This window comes from Engraulis encrasicolus, chromosome 1, assembly GCF_034702125.1.
Source record: "Engraulis encrasicolus isolate BLACKSEA-1 chromosome 1, IST_EnEncr_1.0, whole genome shotgun sequence".
In the NCBI taxonomy this organism is placed as follows: Eukaryota; Metazoa; Chordata; class Actinopteri; order Clupeiformes; family Engraulidae; genus Engraulis; species Engraulis encrasicolus.
The window spans coordinates 23948662-23970287 of NC_085857.1; the positions used below are offsets into that span (position 1 = coordinate 23948662).

At 42.0% G+C, this 21626-nt stretch overlaps 1 protein-coding gene across 1 annotated transcript in view; it reads right to left on the reverse strand.

The window, feature by feature from the left end:
* Window positions 1-21626, reverse strand: part of nomo (nodal modulator) — a 97928-nt gene that overhangs the window by 34615 nt on the left and 41687 nt on the right. Inside the window, exons 12-27 of the mRNA XM_063208060.1 lie at window positions 20602-20785; window positions 19903-20033; window positions 18672-18827; window positions 15493-15571; window positions 13700-13936; window positions 11670-11810; window positions 10477-10566; window positions 10135-10180; window positions 9373-9473; window positions 8472-8578; window positions 6528-6600; window positions 6263-6415; window positions 4538-4741; window positions 3477-3566; window positions 3008-3113; window positions 30-180 (exon numbers count right to left, since the gene is read on the reverse strand). Of these exons, the coding sequence (XP_063064130.1) occupies window positions 30-180; window positions 3008-3113; window positions 3477-3566; window positions 4538-4741; window positions 6263-6415; window positions 6528-6600; window positions 8472-8578; window positions 9373-9473; window positions 10135-10180; window positions 10477-10566; window positions 11670-11810; window positions 13700-13936; window positions 15493-15571; window positions 18672-18827; window positions 19903-20033; window positions 20602-20785 (2049 nt within the window). The remainder of the gene's footprint in view (window positions 1-29; window positions 181-3007; window positions 3114-3476; window positions 3567-4537; window positions 4742-6262; window positions 6416-6527; window positions 6601-8471; window positions 8579-9372; window positions 9474-10134; window positions 10181-10476; window positions 10567-11669; window positions 11811-13699; window positions 13937-15492; window positions 15572-18671; window positions 18828-19902; window positions 20034-20601; window positions 20786-21626) is intronic.

Below are 21626 nucleotides of genomic sequence, written 5' to 3' on the forward strand. Positions count from 1 at the left end.
CATGTAATGACAAGCAAAGCGGTTCTCACCCTGCGGTGACGATGTCGGGGAGCTGCGGGGTGTTGGGGGCGATCTTGACGGTGATGGGCTCGAAGAACATGAGCTCCTTGCTGGTGCGGATGGTGTAGGTGCCTGTGGTCATGTTCTCCAGGCGGAAGGAGCCGTCCTCTTTGGTCAACACTTCACAGAGGGGTTAAGGAGAGACAGTGCAGCGTTATTGATGACATTTGTTCACTTAAGACTTAGGGGCCAGCTACATGGGAACGATTTTCTATGCCAGTGACAACGTTCCCCTGGGTTAACCATATGAAACCCACCAGAAACGTGGCACAAAACGAGTTTTTTGAATAATGGGTTCCAGAGTGCGAAAATCGAGTAACGCAGGCCTTTGCGTTGCCATTGTTACAGGCGAAACGGATTTGTTTACATCTGCGTCACAGCCACATGGCCAAAAACAGTGAGGTATCTTCACAGTGATCACTAGCTTTGCGCACAACATTAATTCCATGCACAATGGCATCATCAGACAACTGTTTGTGTGGACTGTGGAGACTCTTTCATTTCTACCACGGTCAATATTTTACGTTTCAAACTGCCCAGTGTGGGTCACTCGTGTTCAAAATCTAAAAAAAAACCCCCTGACTAACACGAAGCAAAGCTTCATATTATCTTTTAACTGCGCACCCAAACAGTTATCAGCAATGCATATTATGTATATGTCACTAGTTGAAACAGGCGTAATGGGCAGAAAGAGAAGGAGAAGCGGTGAGCGCGCAGCAGCCTCCAGAGGAGGGAGAAATACCTGCCCGGTATTGGTATTCAACACCTTAGTTTAAACTTCTCAAATTAAAAAAAAGCAGCATAAAGTGTAGAACACAATCAACAGATGCCTAAATGGCAATGATTCGCTACTCTAGTCACTCCACAAGCTACACAAGGTGCCACATGCGCAAAGCTGGTAGCCTATTTTTCCACGTAGCACTCACTTCAGCATAATGAAAAATAACAACTATGCGATGCTGGTTTTGAAAATAAGTCGGTTAGCAGCAAATGCTAGTACACATGTTGGGATAAGAAATTCCTTTAGTAACTTGACATGCTACTCCTGCATACAAAACATCATACTTAACTAATGAAAGGAGTAAATACATCAGACTTACAACTTCGTGAGGGCCAACCAGTTATGTAGCCTAGACTGTAAACTCCCTGGTGATTGTTCTAATGTCTTCCAAAATATTCCAGAAGTTGCAGCATGCATGCTTATTCTTGTAAGAGCAACTCACGAAGCATGGTGCTAAGCAGCATGATTCAGTACAGTCTGTTGTTGTATCTAACTTGTCTCTGTGGCATATAGTAATGTTCAATTATGCAGCTTGCACATTCTGATATTCTGAACCTGCTATCAGAGAGAGTAAAGAGATAGAATATCTCTGCTGCTATGTACGCGCTTGCGGAGAGTAAAGCGCATAATAAAACCGTCTTTCGCTTTTTACAAAGGGGGGAAATGACGCTATTTTTTGTTAAACTATCCGTCGCTTAAAATGGACATAACTTCGGAATGGGAGAGGCTAGACATGTATCGTTTTTAGTAATAAAAAGCTAAGATCTTCAGCTTTTAAACAAGCCATGGCATATGTCTGTAGATCGAAAACAAAATTCGCTGGGTCTGTTAAAAAAATGTGAAACTTTCTGGCACTGTCAGAGACTGGTGGACTCCCTGCATGACAGGTCATTTGCATGATAAGAGTGGGCGATCACGGCCATTAGCGAATACTTTTGTTCTCAACAACTTCACATAAAGAAATGTGTATTCTGAAGCAAGCCTGTCGTTGTCATTAGGACATGATCTTTTACTGAAACATGCTGTATGGTTGCAACTTTATTGCAACTCGGATTCAAAAAAACCCGCGTTGCGGTGTCATCTGGCTGAGGCTTTAAGACTTCCCCCTGCACTTTAGACCAATATTGAAGGCAGCCACCCAACCTTCTATAGGTCTCCTGAATATAACTTAATTTTATTGCAAATGTATTTTCTAAGATTTCATTACAAAAAATGGCATATTTCATGTGAAGCTGCATAACAGTAAAATTACATCGGGGGCCGGATAAAAAGGCCTCAAGGGTCGCAAACGGGCCTCGAGACATAGGTTCCCCACACCTGACTTAAGTAATGTATCCATGAGTGAGCTTCCAGATCAAATCTTTGTCAAAGATAGTGAGAATAGTATGTTTCTTTGAAGGTGTCTACATACAGAAGGACATGAGTCAAAAATAACTACACTTTCTAAATAGTGCAATTCACACACTCTTAGCCAATGTAAAACACCTTAAACACTTAGGGATTTCTTTTGCCTTAAGACATGTAAAAGTTTTTTTATCTTTTACCTACTAAAAACTTTTACATGTCTTAAGGCAAAAGAAACCCCTAAGTGTTTAAGTTAAACAGTTAGACATAATGAACTTAATACATAATGTAAAACACCATCATAAGGCATCCAAACACCATCATAATCTGGAATGACGCCGTGGGCCAAACTTAAATTGTTCATGCGCACTCTTTTCGCAAAATAGTCATTCATTCTCATCATACGTGGTAGTCCAAATGTGTCTGGACCTTTGTAACATCTCACGCTCAAGCAACAATCATATTCCTGTGACACACCAAACGTCATGCTATAGGCTATTAATGGTGTGTGAGGGCCATGTGTAATACACATCTGAAATGATCTCGCGAGCAAAATAAAATGACCCAGTGAGCCAGACTTGGCCCCCCCGGGCCTGATTGTGTCATCCCGATCATGAGGCGTCTCTCTCATAATGGGTCCTCTGTTTGTCTGTCAGTTGCGCAATAGTCTTGTGAAGTGATGCTATGTGTATGTCCTGTCTTAATAAACGAGTGTTGCTCAGGGGCGCAAAATACATTTCAGTGAAAACTGAGAAAGTATATTTGTATCGTAGCGTAATCGTATTGTATCCTCCTCCTCCTGCTGCTGCTGTTGCTGCTCACCTTTGATCTGGTTGTTGAGTGTGACGGTGGCGTCAGGTACCCCCTCTCCATCCTGGCTGTTCAGCACTCGCCCCATCACCGAGAAGCCCATCACACGGAAGATCGGCTAAAGGAAGCAAGTCAGTTTGTTTATATTTCGTGTTCAGTTTTCAAACACATCCAACCACAGAAATTGCATTCCGTTGCCCTGTTTTTGTCCTGAGTAATGCCAATAGAGTTGAATCTTATCGAATGCAAAACCTAGACAAAAGAGGATATTATAATAATGATTATGTTCATAAGGGTAGACCAGACTTTGCCCCAAACGGATTTTTGTTCTTTTAGAGTGCTGACTTCAGTTAGGTATGTTTATGCATTTTATTTTGTCTCCAGTACAGTAAGCCGTGGTTTGAAATTTGTGAATCTTCATTTCAAGACGGAAATGGCTTTGATTATGTGAAACGTCTCCTTAATGAATTGAGTGACCTACCTCCAGCTTCAGGCTGTTGTGCTCCACGCTGAAGTCCATCCTGGACGGGGCCACGTCAAAGGTGATCCTCTCGCCCCGGTAGTAAGGCACCTGAAACACAAATGGCGCGTTCAGGTCGACTGATCGCCGTGCTGATGGCCGTTCCCGCATCTAATCTCGTACCGACCGGCGTGTTCAGGCCACAAGTCTGAGCATGCTCACCAGTGTGGCTGCTCACCAGTGTGCCAGTTCCCCCAGCATGATCTCCAAAATTTCGCGCTCCTGGACACGGATGTTAAGGACACGAAATCCGTGTCCAGGAGCACGGATTTTGCCGAAATTCCGTGCTCCTGGACACGGAATTGTTTTCCGTGATGGGCACATGGAAGTGCTTTCTATATTCCCACAGCACTGTGTTGACTCTATGATTAGAAAATACATACCAAATGCTAATCCTAACAAACAAAATAATGCTATAGCAATTTAAGTTGTGCCCTGACCAAAACATTCCCTACCTGTCATTAAAGACATATTTTTGAGAAATACCTTTTCCAGTTGGTTAATAGGCTATCAAATTCATATAATGAATGAAAGAATACTAGCTGTGCCCATACCAAAACAATTCCTAACCCTAACCTGTCAGTAAGAAATGTTTTTTTGAGGAAAAATATTTGAAATTTGAAAAATCCTGAGAAAACACAAGACTGTGGAAACATAGAGCTGTGGGAGTATAGAGAGAGCACTTCTGTGTGTCCATCACGGAAAACAATTCCGTGTCCAGGAGCACGGCATTTCGGCAAAATCCATGCTCCTGAACCCGGATTTCATGTCCTTAACATCCGTGTCCAGGAGCACGGAATTCTGGAGATCATGTTGCAGCCACCCTGATGAGCGAGGGGTGTGTGTGGGTGTGTGTGTGTGTGTGTGTGTGTGTGTGTTTATTCCCAATCAGTGTGTAAGCTACAATGATGACCAAGGGGAATCCTGACTGGGCGCTTCAGATGTGTGTGTGTGTGGGTCACTTACGAAAATATCATTGACCTGTGTGAGTGTGTGTGTGTGTGTGTGTGTGTTCCCCATACCAGTGTGTACGCGCCGCTGATGAGCGAGGGGAATCGGAAGGTGCCGTCGTCTCCCGACTGGGCGCTGCAGAGGAAGGCCAGGGCGTCGTCGTCCAACATGACTCCGGCGTCCAGCGCGTTACCGTTACAGCCCCCCACATCCTGCACCGAGGAGGAGGAGGAGGAGGAGGAGAGGAGACGCTCGTCAGTCACCACCACCAACACCTCATCACCACACAAACACAACAACAAGCATGCAAAGCAAACAAAAGAAAACATTTAAGCACATAATGAGACTGGCTGCTGGAGGGAATCGTCTCATATATTGACAAAACTTCTTTTAAAAAAAACTTTGCACACCATTTAACAAGAACTTCTTCAAAGATGAGTCCTGCAACCAACACAACAACAGTACAAGAAAAACAACTAAAGTGTTGGTAACACTTTAGAACGGGGATAAATTAATGAAAAGACATGTGCTTAGCAAAATGGCGTGAAATCACACAAATCTCCCTTGTTGTCTCAAAATCACCATCACCAAATAAAAGCAAATGGCAAAAAAAATGTGCAATTGACAAAACCAGGACCCTCTTTCTCAAAAGGGTCAAAATAAACGTGTAATGATGTGTACAATGTCTTGCGTATTCTGTATTTATCCATGCATGCTACTGGACAACTTAATTTCCCCTCGGGATTAATAAATGATACTCTCCTCTACTCTAAATGCAAAGCAATTTCCCCAAAGGCAACCAACTGAGTTGCTAACTGCCCACCACTCAGCACAGTCACATTACCTAACAAAATTACTTCAAAAACCTAAATAGTTCCTCAAACCTGGGGTGCATTTCTCAAAACCATAGTTTCTAACAACATTACAACTTTGTTGTTTGCAATGCTATTTACCATTGGCAACTACCCAAGTTGCTAACTGGCTAACAACTACGCTTTCCATAAATGCACCCCCGTGTTTGTAGGTGCTACTGTTCCGTTCCTGCTTATCGGACCATGTCAAGGCTGTGTCTGTCCGGCTCTGCTGATACCCTTTCTTGACTATAAAAACACCAGGCGTGTTTTCGATCATTAGCTCTGAGCATCCCTCCAGGGTCCAAAGTGCACGTCGCCAACCTATTCCGGACCCTGAAAAGAGCACTGCTTGATTCTCAAGCTTGCAATCGCAGTCCTAAACACGGTATTCTTGCCAGTCCAACTAAAAAGTCACGATGGAGAAAAAAATATGAGTGTAATATACTGTGATGATAATAAAAAATATTTTTTATAGCATAGCAAAATTCATTAAAAACCACTTGATGTACTTTAACAACTTGATAAACACACAGGTGTGACAGTTTCAGACATGCCCAGCAGCTAGCCCAAACATCAAAGTTTGGCTTGACAAAAAAAAAAAACCAACATAATTTTGAAAACATTGACATGTTGTAGACATTCCATTATCCTCCCATCCTCCCTTGTGCTTGTGGCCTAGTAATGACGTCGCAAGACAAATTCTCATGCCCACGCAAAATTTCTCTCCGGCAGAGACAATAAAGGTTAATCTTATCTTATGTGAAGACCTCATTAGCGCTACAAGTTTAAGTCAATATCTTGTTATTGTTGAAAACGTTACTGTTTTCTTCAGAGGCGGGGTGTCAGAGAAACACGAAAAGTCCACAAGCGCAAGTCGAGGACGGGAGTTTTGCTAATGGAATGTAACCATAGTCTTGCTCGGTTTGACCTGTGACCCCTCACCTCCTTCTTGACGGTGGCGGAGAAGAGCAGGAAGGAGACGCCCTTCATGGGCTCGCCGTCGCTCCGCACCTCCCCGGACACGTCATAGCCCCCCACCACCAGGGCTGCCGCCGCACCCGCGTTGGCATTGGACACGCGCACCGATGTGCTCCTCTACAGAGGAGGGGAAAAATAACCAGGGTTATGTATGTACAGTAACCGTTCTATCAGTTTCGGAAAATTTATTTAATGAGTGCATTGCATTCCTCTCCAAATGTTAACTGACCTGCTCCAGAGTCCAGGAATCATGGGAGGCGGTGATGTCATAATTTCCAGGAAGCACCTTGAAGAATGTGTACCTGTCAGAGAGAAAAGGAAGCCAAGGAAACTAAATCAACCTCAAACTTCTCACATTATAAGCATTGTTTAGTTGTTTCATGTTTGATCATCACGTCAGAAGCCATCAATTGAGCAACAGTATAGGGGCAACACAAGCTATGCCGCGGTTAGTATGGGCAGGGAAGCAGACAACGGGGGGCAAAGGGGTCAGCTGTGGCGGGCCCAGGTAGATGGGGCCCTCATCATTACATTGAATGCATTGGGGGGGGCCTTTCAGATGACTTTGTCCCGGGCCCAGCCCAAGCTGTCAGCGGCCCCCCTGAGTATGAGTACTACTGGTTAAGAGTCACTGCTTGAACCTAAAGAAGTGTATGTGATGCGCGCACATCCAGTAGAACAGGTGCTGGATCAAATCAAACGTGCGTAAAGGAAGAGAGGAAATCCGCACACTGTTGCTGCTCACCGATTTATTATAACACAACGTTTCGACCTCAGGCGGTCTTCGTCAGGTGTATACGCCTATACACCTGACGAAGACCGCCTGAGGTCGAAACGTTGTGTTATAATAAATCGGTGAGCAGCATCACTGCTTGAACCTCCCTTTAAAATCTAATGTGCAATATATCAAACTTTTCTACCCCCCAACCCATATTTCAAATCCTTTCTCCACCCCCCAACGTTTAAAAGTTTTGGCAGGCAAAGACCAGTTGGGTTGAATCGTTGCACAATGCAACTTCTGTGAGATTAATCCATGTGAAAGCCCATTGTTCAGCTAGTGTTGCTCAACCACTCTCAATCTACAGCAAAAGTCTATCCACTACTGCTACGGCCTCTAGGGAGTATAGACTGGCATGCATTGGGCATTTTATTCACACCATATAAGTTCCACTTCTGTAGTTTGTCGGTTCACAATTATTTTTTTTGTGGAGACAAACCCAATAAAACAATAAAAATGTAGTGGGGGAAAAAAAAGTGACTGATGGCTTCTTAATCTTCCATACGTTTTATTGTGCAAGGTTTCTTTTTCCAAAGCTGTTCTAGTGACCACACGGTGGGCTACTCAGTTTCCTACATGCTGTTCTAGTGACTACACGGTGGGCTATACTACTCACTTTCCTCCGTGCTGTTCTAGTGACTACACGGTGGGCTATACTACTCACTTTCCTCCGTGCTGTTCTAGTGACTACACGGTGGGCTTTACTACTCACTTTCCTCCGTGCTGTTCTAATGACTACACGGTGGGCTACTCACTTTCCTCCGTGCTGCTGTTCTAATGACTACACGGTGGGCTACTCACTTTCCTCCGTGCTGCTGTTCTAGTGACTACACGGTGGGCTATACTACTCACTTTCCTCCGTGCTGTTCTAGTGACTACACGGTGGGCTTTACTACTCACTTTCCTCCGTGCTGTTCTAATGACTACACGGTGGGCTACTCACTTTCCTCCGTGCTGCTGTTCTAATGACTACACGGTGGGCTACTGACTTTCCTCTGCGCTGCTCTAGTAACTACACAGTGGGCTACTCACTTTCCTCTGCGCTGCTGTTCTAATGACTACACGGTGGGCTACTCACTTTCCTCCGTGCTGCTGTTCTAATGACTACACGGTGGGCTACTGACTTTCCTCTGCGCTGCTCTAGTAACTACACAGTGGGCTACTCACTTTCCTCTGCGCTGCTCTAATGACTACACAGTGGGCTACTCACTTTCCTCTGCGCTGTTCTAGTGACTACACAGTGGGCTTTACTACTCACTTTCCTCCGTGCTGCTGTTCTAGTGACTACACGGTGGGCTACTCACTTTCCTCTGCGCTGCTCTAATGACTACACGGTGGGCTACTCACTTTTCTCTGCGCTGCTCTAGTGACTACACGGTGGGCTTTACTACTCACTTTCCTCCGTGCTGTGTGCGCACCGTCTGCAGGCTGCCCTCGGCACCCTCCTTCTTCAGGCTCACGGCCACGCCAGCAGGACCCAGAAGCTGCCCTTTACTCAGCACCTAAACACACACACACACACACACACACACACACACACACACACACACACACACACACACACACACACACACACACACACACACACACACACACACACACACACACACACACACACAGGTTAACAATGATGGTGAGTGTTATTTTAAATTCATCATTGGCAAAAGTTACAGACACACTCAACCCAAAACACTGCAGCTGTTCAACAATGACAGTAGTTCACATACAGCGCTGGGTTGATGTCAGGTAGTATTGCAATTAAGGCCCGACTGATATATCGGCCCCACCGATATATCGGGCTGATATTTAGCATCTTTTGGGATATTGGTATCAGCCATACTTTCAATAATTTTCGTTCTGAATGCATCTTCTATTCTGCTCTTCCCACTTCGAGTCCATGAGAGTTCATCATTATTACTAAATATGCGTGTATATATAATAATAATTATTTTAAAAAATATATATTTCATTACATTTTATTATGGACAATATTTCTATATGTCGGTGGCACATATCAGTTATCGGCCTCCCATTTCCATAAATATTGGTATGGGCCCTGAAAAAAACATATCGGTCGGGCCCTAATTGTAATACTGTACTTCACTAGCCTGGAAGACCCATTATGGCCCACTGAACTGAGTGCTAATCCAATCTCACGCAGTTTCTTTTAGTCGGGTGCAGGGTCTAAATGTAAACTTCAATGTAAGGCAAGGAAGCAGTGCACATAAATGAGCTTCCTTTAAATCTTTTTTTTTTTTTGTGACTTTTTTGAACCGAGTGTCCCCAACAAACTCACCGATCCTGAGACAGAGAAGCCGGTGAAGACAAAGTTGATGTCCTGCTCTTTGGTGCAGATGTCGCTCACCCCATCTACGTGGAGGTCTACACTGGTGGGCTCTGGACACACAGAAAAAGGCACAATTTCATTTAATTACATTACATTAAAATTACATTTTGCAGACTCTTTAATCCAAAGCGACTTAGCTATTTGACAGGATATTGTTTACGGTCTCAAGGGCACTTTACTAGCTCAAGGGCACCGGCCATGGATAGAGGTATACAGGGAGAAGTACGGGTGGGATTCGAACCTACAATCTGATCATAAGACCACCTCCCTAACCATTACGCCACAGCTGCGTATCTCTTCTCAGCCATCATATCCCCATTCTCATGCAACAATGTTTTGCAAGCCCATGTAGCCTACAATTGTCTTTGTTGATATGCTTTGGTGTCTACCCATATTACTAAAGTTCAAAACTGTGGACAAGCAGCTTGTTGCCATAATGCAAAACATTTCGGGTAGCAACAAAATATAAAACAATTGCGTGCAATATGAAGTCAGTCAAGTCAGCTTTTATTATCGGTTTCTTGATGTACACCGGTCATACAAGGAAATTGACTATGAATATTGCTAAGATTTTGAGTTAAAGTCTTAATGAATCTCTCACTAAACCGATCAATACAGACTACACTACACAGACATATTGACCAGTAAATTAGAAACTGGCACTCAATTTCACAAAGGTAACGAGACATTTTGTGAAGTGGCACAACTTACCAAAGCTCCAGCCCAATGGTGGCTCAATCTTTAACACATAGTCCCCCTGTGAACAAAAACAGGATGGTAAGACTTCAAATACGTGTAAATCCCATAACGCTTTCCTTTTTGGTTTCACAAAAACATGATTCAGTTTCATTTCACATTACACACAATAGTTAGTCCAACATGTTGTAGCTCAAGTGATTTTTTAATTTGTCACATACATATTCTTTGTAGTGAAATGATAACGATAAGGCTGCAAGATAATATTAGGCTACAATACCAGCCCCACATATGTAGTGATACATCAGTTAGACATTAACATAAGCATTGTGTTTGTGTGTGTGTGTGGTAATGTACCTTGTCATAAAGTGGTATCATGAAGTAGCCATTGATCGGAGCACAATCTGTTTGGTATTTCAACGATCCTTGTTTAGTGTATAATTTAATCTGTGGAAGAAGAGTGTGGATGCCATACATATTCGTTATTATATCACCAGCCAAAAACATCTAAAAGAAGTTTAACATTATAAGCTCACAACGGAAATACACAATCTGGTGACATTAGAGTAGTCAGATATTTGTAACACAAATTCCATGCCATTAGAAACTGGTCTTAATTAATTGAACGAATTATCCAATCGCTCATACAGCCACAACACAGCATGGACGAACTTGCAAATGATTCTGCATCTTCGCGAGCTGTTGTGCATTTTGTGTCATGTCGTGCATTTGCAAAGCCCACCTCACTAAATCCTGTGATGATACTATTGAGCATTAGTAACTGATAGGTAACTATTCCTACCTCAGCTGTGGCAAGTGTTTGGCCCAGTCTGTGCTAAACTGAACCAGCTGTCAAATCGGAGTGGGTGGTGGGATAGCTCGGCTAATAATCCTGTTAAAATGGAGCAAGGGGCATCTCTCGCAGCTAAGCGCGAGGGGATTTAAACCTCGGACCACATCAAATGCCTTAATGACCACATGGCAGTCCAGGCATTTCAGCTGTCGGTGCAATATTCAACCAGCACACAGCACAGGGTGGATTACACATTGTTTTCCGCGACAGTGTTTCACCTGCCGAGATGGTGATAAAGATTTACGTAGAGCCTACTCTGTCGGTGGCAATATTACCATCGGTGCTTCACAACCCGACGTCAAAACTCTTTAGTCTACCGGGAATCTTGGACAGCAAAACGAATACAGGGGCATGTTTTATCATACATCACTGAGTGTCTAATACACCACAGTTTACCATTAAATGCATAATCTTGACGTCGTTGCCAAAGCCATCAACCCAAGCAGTTTTACAGGTTTGACGTTTGGTTAGCTAATTTAGCTAACAAGTAAGCTAACAGCACAAGACAGTATACTATACATTTTTAAGTCTGGATCTACTGTCTATGGGTTTGTCTCGTGTAGCAAATACAGCGACACGGAATATATAGGCTCATGCCCAATTCACAAAACTGTACGGTGACTTTTAAAGCACCCAAGTTAGGATATTTGCAAGCTACGAGGAACTTAGCCACATACGTTTCCTGATTGATACCCACCTCGATAAGAGAATAATTTATTTCTACGTCCGACTTCACAAAGCCCCCGCAAGCCACGACGATGTCATCGGCTGAAATCGTTAATGCCACATAGTGAGAGCAAATAATGACCATCAAAATTAAAGATTTTGCCATTGCTGCCTAATATGGCCCGTCCAACGGAGGCCAACGAGCTAAACCCTTCTATCAACCCCGGCAACCACGCCGCCTGTGGTTTTGCCGATAACGGCAACAAGACACTAAAGCAACGTTTGACAATCTGTACTTCCGGGACAATTTATGTCATTATAAAAGAGGTGATGAATATCTTTATTTTAAGAGCGAACCAATTAATCATGCGGACTCTTCTCATCCATACACAGTAACTAACATAGCATAATACTAAAGCTGCAGAACTTACTAATGGAAAATAGAGTCATTAGTGCCATTTCAAAAGAACAAACCCCTTTTATTTTGACGTTCCTGACATTGAGCATGTCCTTGAGAAAGAGGTTTTGAGGCTACATTCACGCAAAGATCCCGCAGGAGAGGTAGCGCCCCAAGTGGTTGTTGAAGGTATGTCCCATGGCATTTCATTCATTTGGAGAACAGTGTTTTCACGCTGGCAGGCTGGAGGTACAACCAGAGACGATCTATATGCAATTAGAATAGAGAATCCGTGGTACAACTTCTAGAGCTATTCACTTACTAATGCAGATGTCTGCTTTAAAACAGCCGCTTGTCAACAGAAAAAAACTTCAATGGGTTAAGAAGCATTTACGAAGGCAGAGGTCTTTTCACCATTTTATTATTAAAAGGGTTATTTTCACATGACAACAGCCAAACTGGTATATTAAAAATCATAAATATCATGTACACAATATAAAAGGCATATCTATTCTAAAATAAAGAGTAAGCTAGAAATTAAAATAATACTACAAGCAACATTCGGTATGCATGCCTGTAAGGAAGTTCTCCCACCTTATTTTAAGGATTTCTTAGGAGACAATTAAAGAAAAAACACATAGGTCTATTCACAGTACCAAATGACATTTTAAGTCCTTGTCAACAGGCACCAAAGTGAATCACAGTATCTGGTTTACACAAAGAACAACCTGAAGACAAAATGCACAGCATAGAACTGTAGTGGTTGTTAAGCGCCTTTTTGCATGAGCGCCATCACATTTTGTAACAGGGAAGAGTTGACACTGACAAGCTTTTTTTCTCTCTCTCTCCGAGTGGTGTTTTGTCCTTGCAGCAGTACCAGTTTCCAGATGTCCTTCTTAGAAGGAAAAAAAAAGAATAATCCCAAACCACCAAGAGACAGACGTTTTCTATACACAGAACATACAGTATTTACAAAAGCAGGTGTTTTTACTCTGCCTAAAGAAGTAGCAGAGCATGATCAACTTGGAGATGATGACACAGTTTCTCAGTGGTAACTACGAAGGGTTAATGCTCCCCAAAACCTTAAAAAACCCTCCTTAGAACAAACAACGCAAACTACAGTATTTGGAAATCTTCCATAAAAGTCCTTGTATTTTCAATATTTTGTTCGTTTTTTTCTCTCCCTTTTATTAGTAAAGGAAAGGTTTGATCAACCAGGCTCCTGTTGACCACCTTGACTCTGAGGGCTTTGTCTGAAATATAAACTCGCTGCATAGTCCACTACACATGGGGTACAAATCGTTCTAGTTCCTCCCATCCTTTCCTGATGTTTCTGCCTCAGTGTTGCCCCTCCTCCCTGAAAAAAAAAACAATAAAGTTTCCCTGCTGTCAACTAGGGCAGATTGCCTTTTTTGAGGGGGGGGCTTTCTCCCATTCAACATCCCAACTGAAAATAAGAGAATGACCTTTGAATCATGTTTAGCAAGATATTAAGTATAAAAAAACTGGCTCATGTCATGAGTCTGGAGGTCACAGGAAAGGATAGGAGGAAGTAGATTGACTTGCATCCATAGGGTGCGATAATAAGAGTTCCAATGAGTTGTTCTTCAATGGCCTACTGTATGTGTAGTGGCCAAGAGCCCAAATTCGGTCGACACTTAGACTTGAGTGGCAGAGTCGGGTGATGGGTGGACCAGGAAGACTCCGGAGCCTTCTCGGCTGGGCGGGTAATACTGAGGTGCGCGCTCCTGGCTGGTGTTGGAGGAGGAGCTACGCGGGGCTGAGGAGGAGGTGCGTCCCCTAGCACCTCCGGAAGATGAGCCGCGGCCGGAGGCTGCTGCCGACGCCCTCTTCTGGGCTTGCACTAGCTTCTGGATCAGGAAGCGCTTGTCTCTGCCCTCCTGTGACACACAACGGGTACAGCAATATACATGTATGAACATAACACATTGATCCCAAGAGTAAAAACAAAGTGTGGAGAGGCAGCCTTTAGCGTCTATGCTGCAAAATGCACCCACTGTTAAAAAATGCACCCACTGTTAATAGCTTCAAATCTAGACTTAAGACAAAGCTGTTTTCAGATGCTTTTAACTAGCTTACATTTTATATCATTTTATTTCTATATTTATATCTTACCATATGTTTTTATCTTTATGTTATAAACATATTTTTTAAAATGTATTGTTCTTTTTATGTTTTTCTTTTTACTATGTTTTTAATCTTGGTGTTTTAAATGTTCTTTGACTCTAATGTCTTTCTTCTTTTCTTTGCTTGTTTTCTTTACTTTTGCATTTGTTTTTTTGTGAGGCGCATTGAGTTGCTCCTGTGTATGAAATGCGCTATAAAAATAAATTTGACTTGACTTGACTTGACCAGATTCATGAAAGAAAACTCCTGCCACACTGCTAGCCAGGCCGTTCCCTCCTAGTGACGCAACACCTTCAGCATTGCTTCTAGTCAGGCCAAGAGCAATACAATATTGTTTCTGTGCTCCTGAAAAATCGTGAACTCCTCCCACTTTGGCGGGAAGCATACAACCATTGGCAAACCAAGGGAGGCAGGTCGACCATGCCATTTGGGAAATGTTAATTGTTATGCTCTGGGTCAGACCAAGTCTCGAAGAGATTTGAAAGGCGATGATAATCAGGCTACCACACTGCTCCCCTTGGGGCACAGTTTGGGGCTACCCCCTTGCACAGGTGCAGCATAAATGCAATTTCATTGTGGGCAGTGAGCACTGTATGCTGTGGAGTGCTATGTCACAATGACAATGGGAGTTTGCTATGTGGGATTTCACTGTCACTTAAAACTGGCACGCAGGGTTGGTTATGTTCAGTGTGGAGGAGTTCTGCACCATCTCACTATTTAAACACCATTTCTGTTTCTTGTAACATAACACAGTTTATCATTTTGCTCCTTCCTGTTCGGGGAAATGATTGAGTTCATGCAAAACTGCACTGTCTGCTTCAATGGTTGAAAGCGAATACCTAATTTTTCAAAATCAGTGAAGTGAAGCAACCACTTTCTAATAAATCAACAAGTTTTCTTGGTGTTACCCTCATTACAACAAACTGGCCAAAAAAAGTAGGTTACTAAGTCCATCTGCTGGCAAGATCCTGGCACCTTACAGCCATTTGACCTACAGGCCTCAGGTTTCCAGCCAAGGCAGGGTATCACATCAAGGTAAGGAAAGGACGACTTTTACTGAGGGTTCTCACACCATGCTGTGCTAGTTGGCATACATTGCCCTGCATGTTGTACTTCTCAGTGTATCTTTGCATGTGACAATTAACACATACAGCAATATTGCCGTTAAAAATGTAATTCAGCCAGGTTGTATTTTCCACAGAGTTTATTTGTGCAACGTAAGGACGTAAGCAACAGGACTTCTTGGAGTTTTGGACACGTACAGTACGACTAATACTTGATCTTACTGAATAGAAGCAAAGTGACTTACCATAGCCAATTGTTCCCGTAGTTGGTTTATGACCTTCTTATGGGCTCCAGCCAATGCAATGATATAGAACATGGCCAGACTGCAAACACAGAACACAAAGAGCAAACTGTTAATGTCAGATAGTGTGAAAAACTAAAAGATTAAAAAAGGTTTTTAACATACTTTGGGGAAAGCCCAAGTAATTGGATAAAAATTATTGAAATGAATCTTCAATTGCACGTTTCATTCATTTTCACAAGAATTAATGTTGTTTATACATAAACATGGTTCAGGAGGAAGCCCGTGAGTGATTGACAGCTGTCATTACTTGCTCCCGCCTTAGCAGATATTTAAACCCCTCTTTTTAGGCCTTGCGCCGTAAGGCTTACGGATTGTCCCACCACCTGCCCATACTCCTCCTATTCACCAGAGTACCCAGCTACATTCCCCAAGGCTATACAATGGGTGTGGAAGCGGATCTCATCCCGCATGATCTCCGCTTTAAGCATCCCAGGACCGAGGTCAGCGAGCATGCCACTCACGCATATTGTACACAAAGCACTCAAGGGTAAACTAGTGAAATCAGAATCATTATCCAAACTCCTTATGCCACTGGTCTAATCTGATTCAAGGATTTATGCAGGGCCATCTTAAGGGCTACTGCCAAATTCAGATATCATTTGATTGATTCATTCATTCTTTCATTCATGTCATGCCAGCCTCTGAGTACACACTTGTTTGCATACATCACTGATTCTTGAGAAAGCGGCTAAAACATGTCTCTGCAATAACTGCCAATTCTGTTGAAAATAAACTACATTTTCATGAACAAAATGAATCCAGGTAAAGACACAGGGGTCTGTTACAGAAATGTACAGTCGTTTGAAATATTTAAGTGTAATTTTATTACTTTTTATGGCTATAAACCTGCCCACACCCTGTAAAAACAGCTGTCCCAAGGACAGACATCATCATTTCAATTGACTTAAAATGTAAAAATCACTGATATTATTGAATAATATCACCATGATGTGAAAGTCCATATTGAAGTGGTTCTGCAGATATGCACATAGTGCGTGTAAAGCAATATTTACTACTATTTTCTGATTGCTCAAAGTGTGTCCAGCATATTAGTCACCACCGTCAGATTTTTTAAAAAAGACAATAAAATCAGGTATGCGCAAGGTCATTGTCATTACTTAGGACCCCTTTTCAAACCTTTAGATCTACTGAGTACTTCACCATCACTGAAGCTCCTGTAAGTTTACTAATTTCTCCTCAATTTGATAATTTGTTTGGACACTGGTACTGTCCCAACCATAAACTGTCAACACCGTCGGGGGTTTTAATAGTATTATTGTTACATTAATGTTAATTATATATACTTTTTCAGAAGCTTCATGAAGCCCCTAAGAAACAGAGCGAAAACGAAGTGGCTAATGTGAGCAAAAAATGCACAATATGTATAAGAGTGTTTTTTTGTCTCACACCGTCAGATGTCACCACCGTCAGATTTTGTTCCGCTCATCATCTTGTTCCATATTTTACTAAATTGTGCTGGTTAATGAAACATTACCAGACATGTTAGTAATAATTGTGACCCAAACTTATACTCCAGCCTCCACTGAGGTGCATTTGGAGGGTTTTTTGTCACAAAACCTGACGGTGGTGACATCTGATGTAGTTCACAAAAAAACATGTGTTTTACATGTTTTTGACAAGTTTTAAGAATATGCTTCCAATAAGTATCTACAATTATGTTGAATTGTAAAAGTAATTCACTTAAATACAGTAAACTTATTTTTTTTACTTCTAATTCTGTCTGACGCTGGTGACAAAACCAAGAAAGAGCCCATTTTATGAAAAACGTAAAACATGGGGAGCTTGGCCAATACATTTACTGCACAGCCAAGACGTTCATCTATGATAATACACCTCTATATTTTGGATTTGAACAACTTAAAACCTGTTTATGCCACATTTTCAATAATCTAGGCCTACTTCCTAGAGTATCTAACAAATGAAGAAAAACACATGCACAAACATACTGTGCACACACAAAAATAAAGTGTTTATGCTAGATGTCATTGACTTGAGAGGGCTATTTATTTTGCTAAATGTAGGTAATAATTAGGTCACTTTCACCACCTTCAGATTACCGTCACCACCGTCAGTTCTTAAGTCACCACCGTAAGAAGGAGTTTTGGACATTTTAAATGAATGTGCTTACAAAATTTTCCTTTGTAGTTGTTGAATTATCAAAGTATTAGCAAATTTAAGCCTACACGAATATTTGTGAAATTACAAAAAAATGTTTGATCTATTTAGCCCTTAAGTAAACATTGTCTGACAGCACATATTTTTAAATTAGAACACATGAAGCAGTATTAAAATAGAATGAAAGTGAATTTCCAACATTTAAAGGCGTATGTGTGAACCAAAAAACACACACAATCACTTAAAAACTCCAGATACATATGCAACCAAATCAATACACTTTTTATTGCTTTTAATTGTGTCTGACGGTGTTGACAAAAAACAAGGTATGATCGGAGAGAAACCTGATTTCTGAAAAAAAAAATAAAAAAATGGGGAGATTAGCCTTGTACATTTATGAAAAGCCAAGACCTTTGTCTACGAGGATATACCATATTATTTTGTAATTCACTTCGTTTTTTTCTTTCAAGATTACAACCTGTTTTAGCCACTTTCTCAAGAATCAGTGACATGCATATGCATACCGTACATACGTGTTTTTTTTAAATCAATAAGTGCATACCATGAGATGACAAAGAGGGAAGTAGTGAGTGGCCTGGAGGCTTACAGAGCAAGTTAAGACATTAGTACGACTCATTTTGAGGACCCAGGTTCATGTTCGGCCCGGGTTATTTCCCTAACCATGCCCCATCTCTTTTTCCCGCGTATTTCCCTTCTCCTCTCATTGTTGTGTCACAAATAAAGGTTCAAAGAGGCCCTACCGTGGCTTCAGAGTAGGGCACTCGTCTGCTATGCGGCCAACCCAGGTTCGATTCCGGCCCGGGTCCTTTGGCAACCTTTCCCTGTCTCTCTATCTCCAAAACATTTCCTGTCTCTCTCTCTAAAACTGTCCTGTCACTAATGTAGTCTAAAAAATATTAAATAAATAAATAAATAAATATCCAAAGAAAAAAAAAGAAAGAATAAGATGCATTCATGTGTACCATGAGATGACGAAGAGTGAGACGGCGAAGGGCTCGGAGGCCAGGGCGTAGAGGAAGGTGGCCAGACCCTGAGGGAGCGTCTTCACCGTCTCCGGGACCACGGCCCACGAGGTGGTGTAGCTGATGAAGGGCCCGCACGCCTGGGAACTGTTGATACTGGGAAGTGGAAAACATGAGAAACGAACGGTCAATACTGTACTTTAATTGTTCTTTTAGAAAAGTGGAAGTGGAAGTGGTGTAGTTGATGAAAGAGACACACGCATACAAACCGTGCATACTGGGAGGGGCTACGGGCAATAAAAGCAATTGACAATACAAGTAAAAAGCACTTTTCTAGAAAAGTCATACTATTTTAGGCAGAAGGACCTGCATAAATGAGCATTGATTTCAGGTACACACGGTTTAAGTTGGAAACCCAATTGCTGGTGTTTAGTCGTAGTGTATGTTCCCTTCATGGAACATTTCTATTTTCCATGGTACTTAGTTAATCCACAACGCCCGGCCCATACCTTTCCATAGGTTAATGTTGGCGAGTGGTACAAGTTTAGAAGTTTATTTATTTAAGAAAGGGACAGCATATATTGCCAGCATTTAAACAAAAATGCTAAATATACAAGATTGTAGCCAAGAGGCTAATTTCCGTCTTTTGTCCCTTGACAGGTTTGATGTTGCTTAAAAAAATTTTTTTTTTAAAGTACTTCCTCAGCCATGGAGTGAGGAAAAGATTGGTCAGGGCGCGGATTGAACCTGCAACCCTGTAATCTACAGTCCAAGTCCCTAACCATTACACCACGGCTGCCCCATGTAATGTCATGTAATCAGGGTTCCCACTCCTTTTTCATGAACAAATTCAAGCACTTTCAAGCACCAATCGTTCAGTTTTCAAGCACCTTTAAATAGGTCGCCTACTAGTGGGAGGGGGATGTGGAGGTCCTCCCCCAGAAAAAATGTGTTTTTAAGGTGCAATTTTCCTGCATTCTAATCAATTTTAAAGTGTCGAATGGCAAATCTCAACTGACATCTCACTCCCTCAGATTTTTTATATACCTAAACAATTTACTTCTAATATTTGGTTTATTGAGTTTGACTTGACACAAATTTCAAGCATTTTCAAGCACTTCACCGAAAATTCAAGCATTTTCACAACCTTGAAAACACTTAATTGAAATTCAAGCATTTTCAAGGAATTCAAGCACCAGTGGGAACCCTGTGTAATGTAATGGCTCCTTACTGTCCGATGCTGATGAGCACGGGGACGCAGGCCAGCGCCAGGCCGATCAGCAGCACCACCAGGAAGAAGAAGTTGGAGCTGGAGGCCCGGAACGGACGCGTGGCCGGACGACAGTTGTTCACCAGGCTCACCTGGAAAAACACACCACAAACAGACACACACACATACACACATACACACAACATGTGACGTAACTTGATGTCATGAAGCATTACAATAAATTAAATCCAAAAGTAAAATAAAAAATGAGATAAAATGCTACATTTAGACTCATTTCTATTCATATTCTTTATTACCACGGTGATTGAAATGTTGCCAATTGAATAAAGTTTTAATCGCCCAAACTAATTGACTAATTTAGTGAAAGATAACTTGTTCACATCCCTAGTCACACGGCACACGTACCTTCTTGATGTAGAAGATGATGAAGTACTTTTATATTCATATTTATATTCTTTTATCCAATGAAATATTCCCACACTCCACACTCGATTAACATTTTAATCGAGTAAAGTCAACTAATCAATGAATTGCTGACATCCCTAGTCGCACGCCACACGTACCTTCTTGATGTAGAAGATGATGAAGTATTTTAATATTTATATTTTTTATCCAATGACATATTCCCACACTCGATTAACATTTTAAAGTCAACTTATCAATGAATTGCTGACATCCCTAGTCGCACGCCTCACGTACCTTCTTGATGTAGAAGATGATGAAGTACTTGATGGTGTTGATGGCGGGCAGCAGAGGGCAGTAGTAGGTGCCGATCCAGCAGATAGTCTGGCCATAGACGATCTCCAGCACGTTCTGGGGGATGGCAAACTCCTGCTGCCCCCACCACTTGGCCAGCCCACACGCACAGTGGTTGAAGATGATCCTAGTAGAGGGGGGAGAGAGAAGAGAAGAGAGGACAAAACAATCATTTATATGGTACTGCTGCTTCAGTGACAGTTCACTCTCGTCGTGATCCTAGTGAAGGAGAGAGGGGGAGAAACAAGGGAACAGAGGGGAAGAAAAAAGGTTGTTCATATAGAGTTGCTGCTACAACTGGGCCGGTCCGCACTTACAGTGGTTGCACTTGACCCTAATGGAAGAGAAATAGACAGAGAGACAGAGAGGCTGACAGAGAGACAAAGACGAGGAGGAGAAAACAACAGACACACCAGCAGACTTAAATGTTTCCATGCTTATATTTTCTGCATGCAAAAATTGACTTGGTATTTCAAATAATCATTCCAGTACATTGCCTTTGCAGTTTGTGCAAAAATACTAAGCTAATTGCGCTAGAAAGCAATTAAATTGGTTCGCGACCAGACCCAAACGACAATTGACGTAATCAGCGGTAGTAATGGAACACTGTATAAAGAGAGGGAGGAAGAAGAGATGACTCTAATGGAAGATACAGAGGCAGGGAGAAAATAATCATTTATTCATAAGATAGTGTTGTGTCCCTATTGTACTCTCACAATCAATGGTTGAAGAGGGTCCTAATGGAATAGAGAGAGGGGTAGGAGGCAATCATCCATACTCTGCTGCCACTGTGAAGTCACAACTAACATTGGCAGAAATAAAATCTGATCAAAAAGAACAAGTTTTCCATATTTGTATTTACACCTCGAAATCTAAATCTGCAATTCAAATCCAATCGACTGGGCTTGGCAGAATTACATGATGCATTTAAAATAGGTATAGATGAGCTATGAGAAATTTGTGTATTA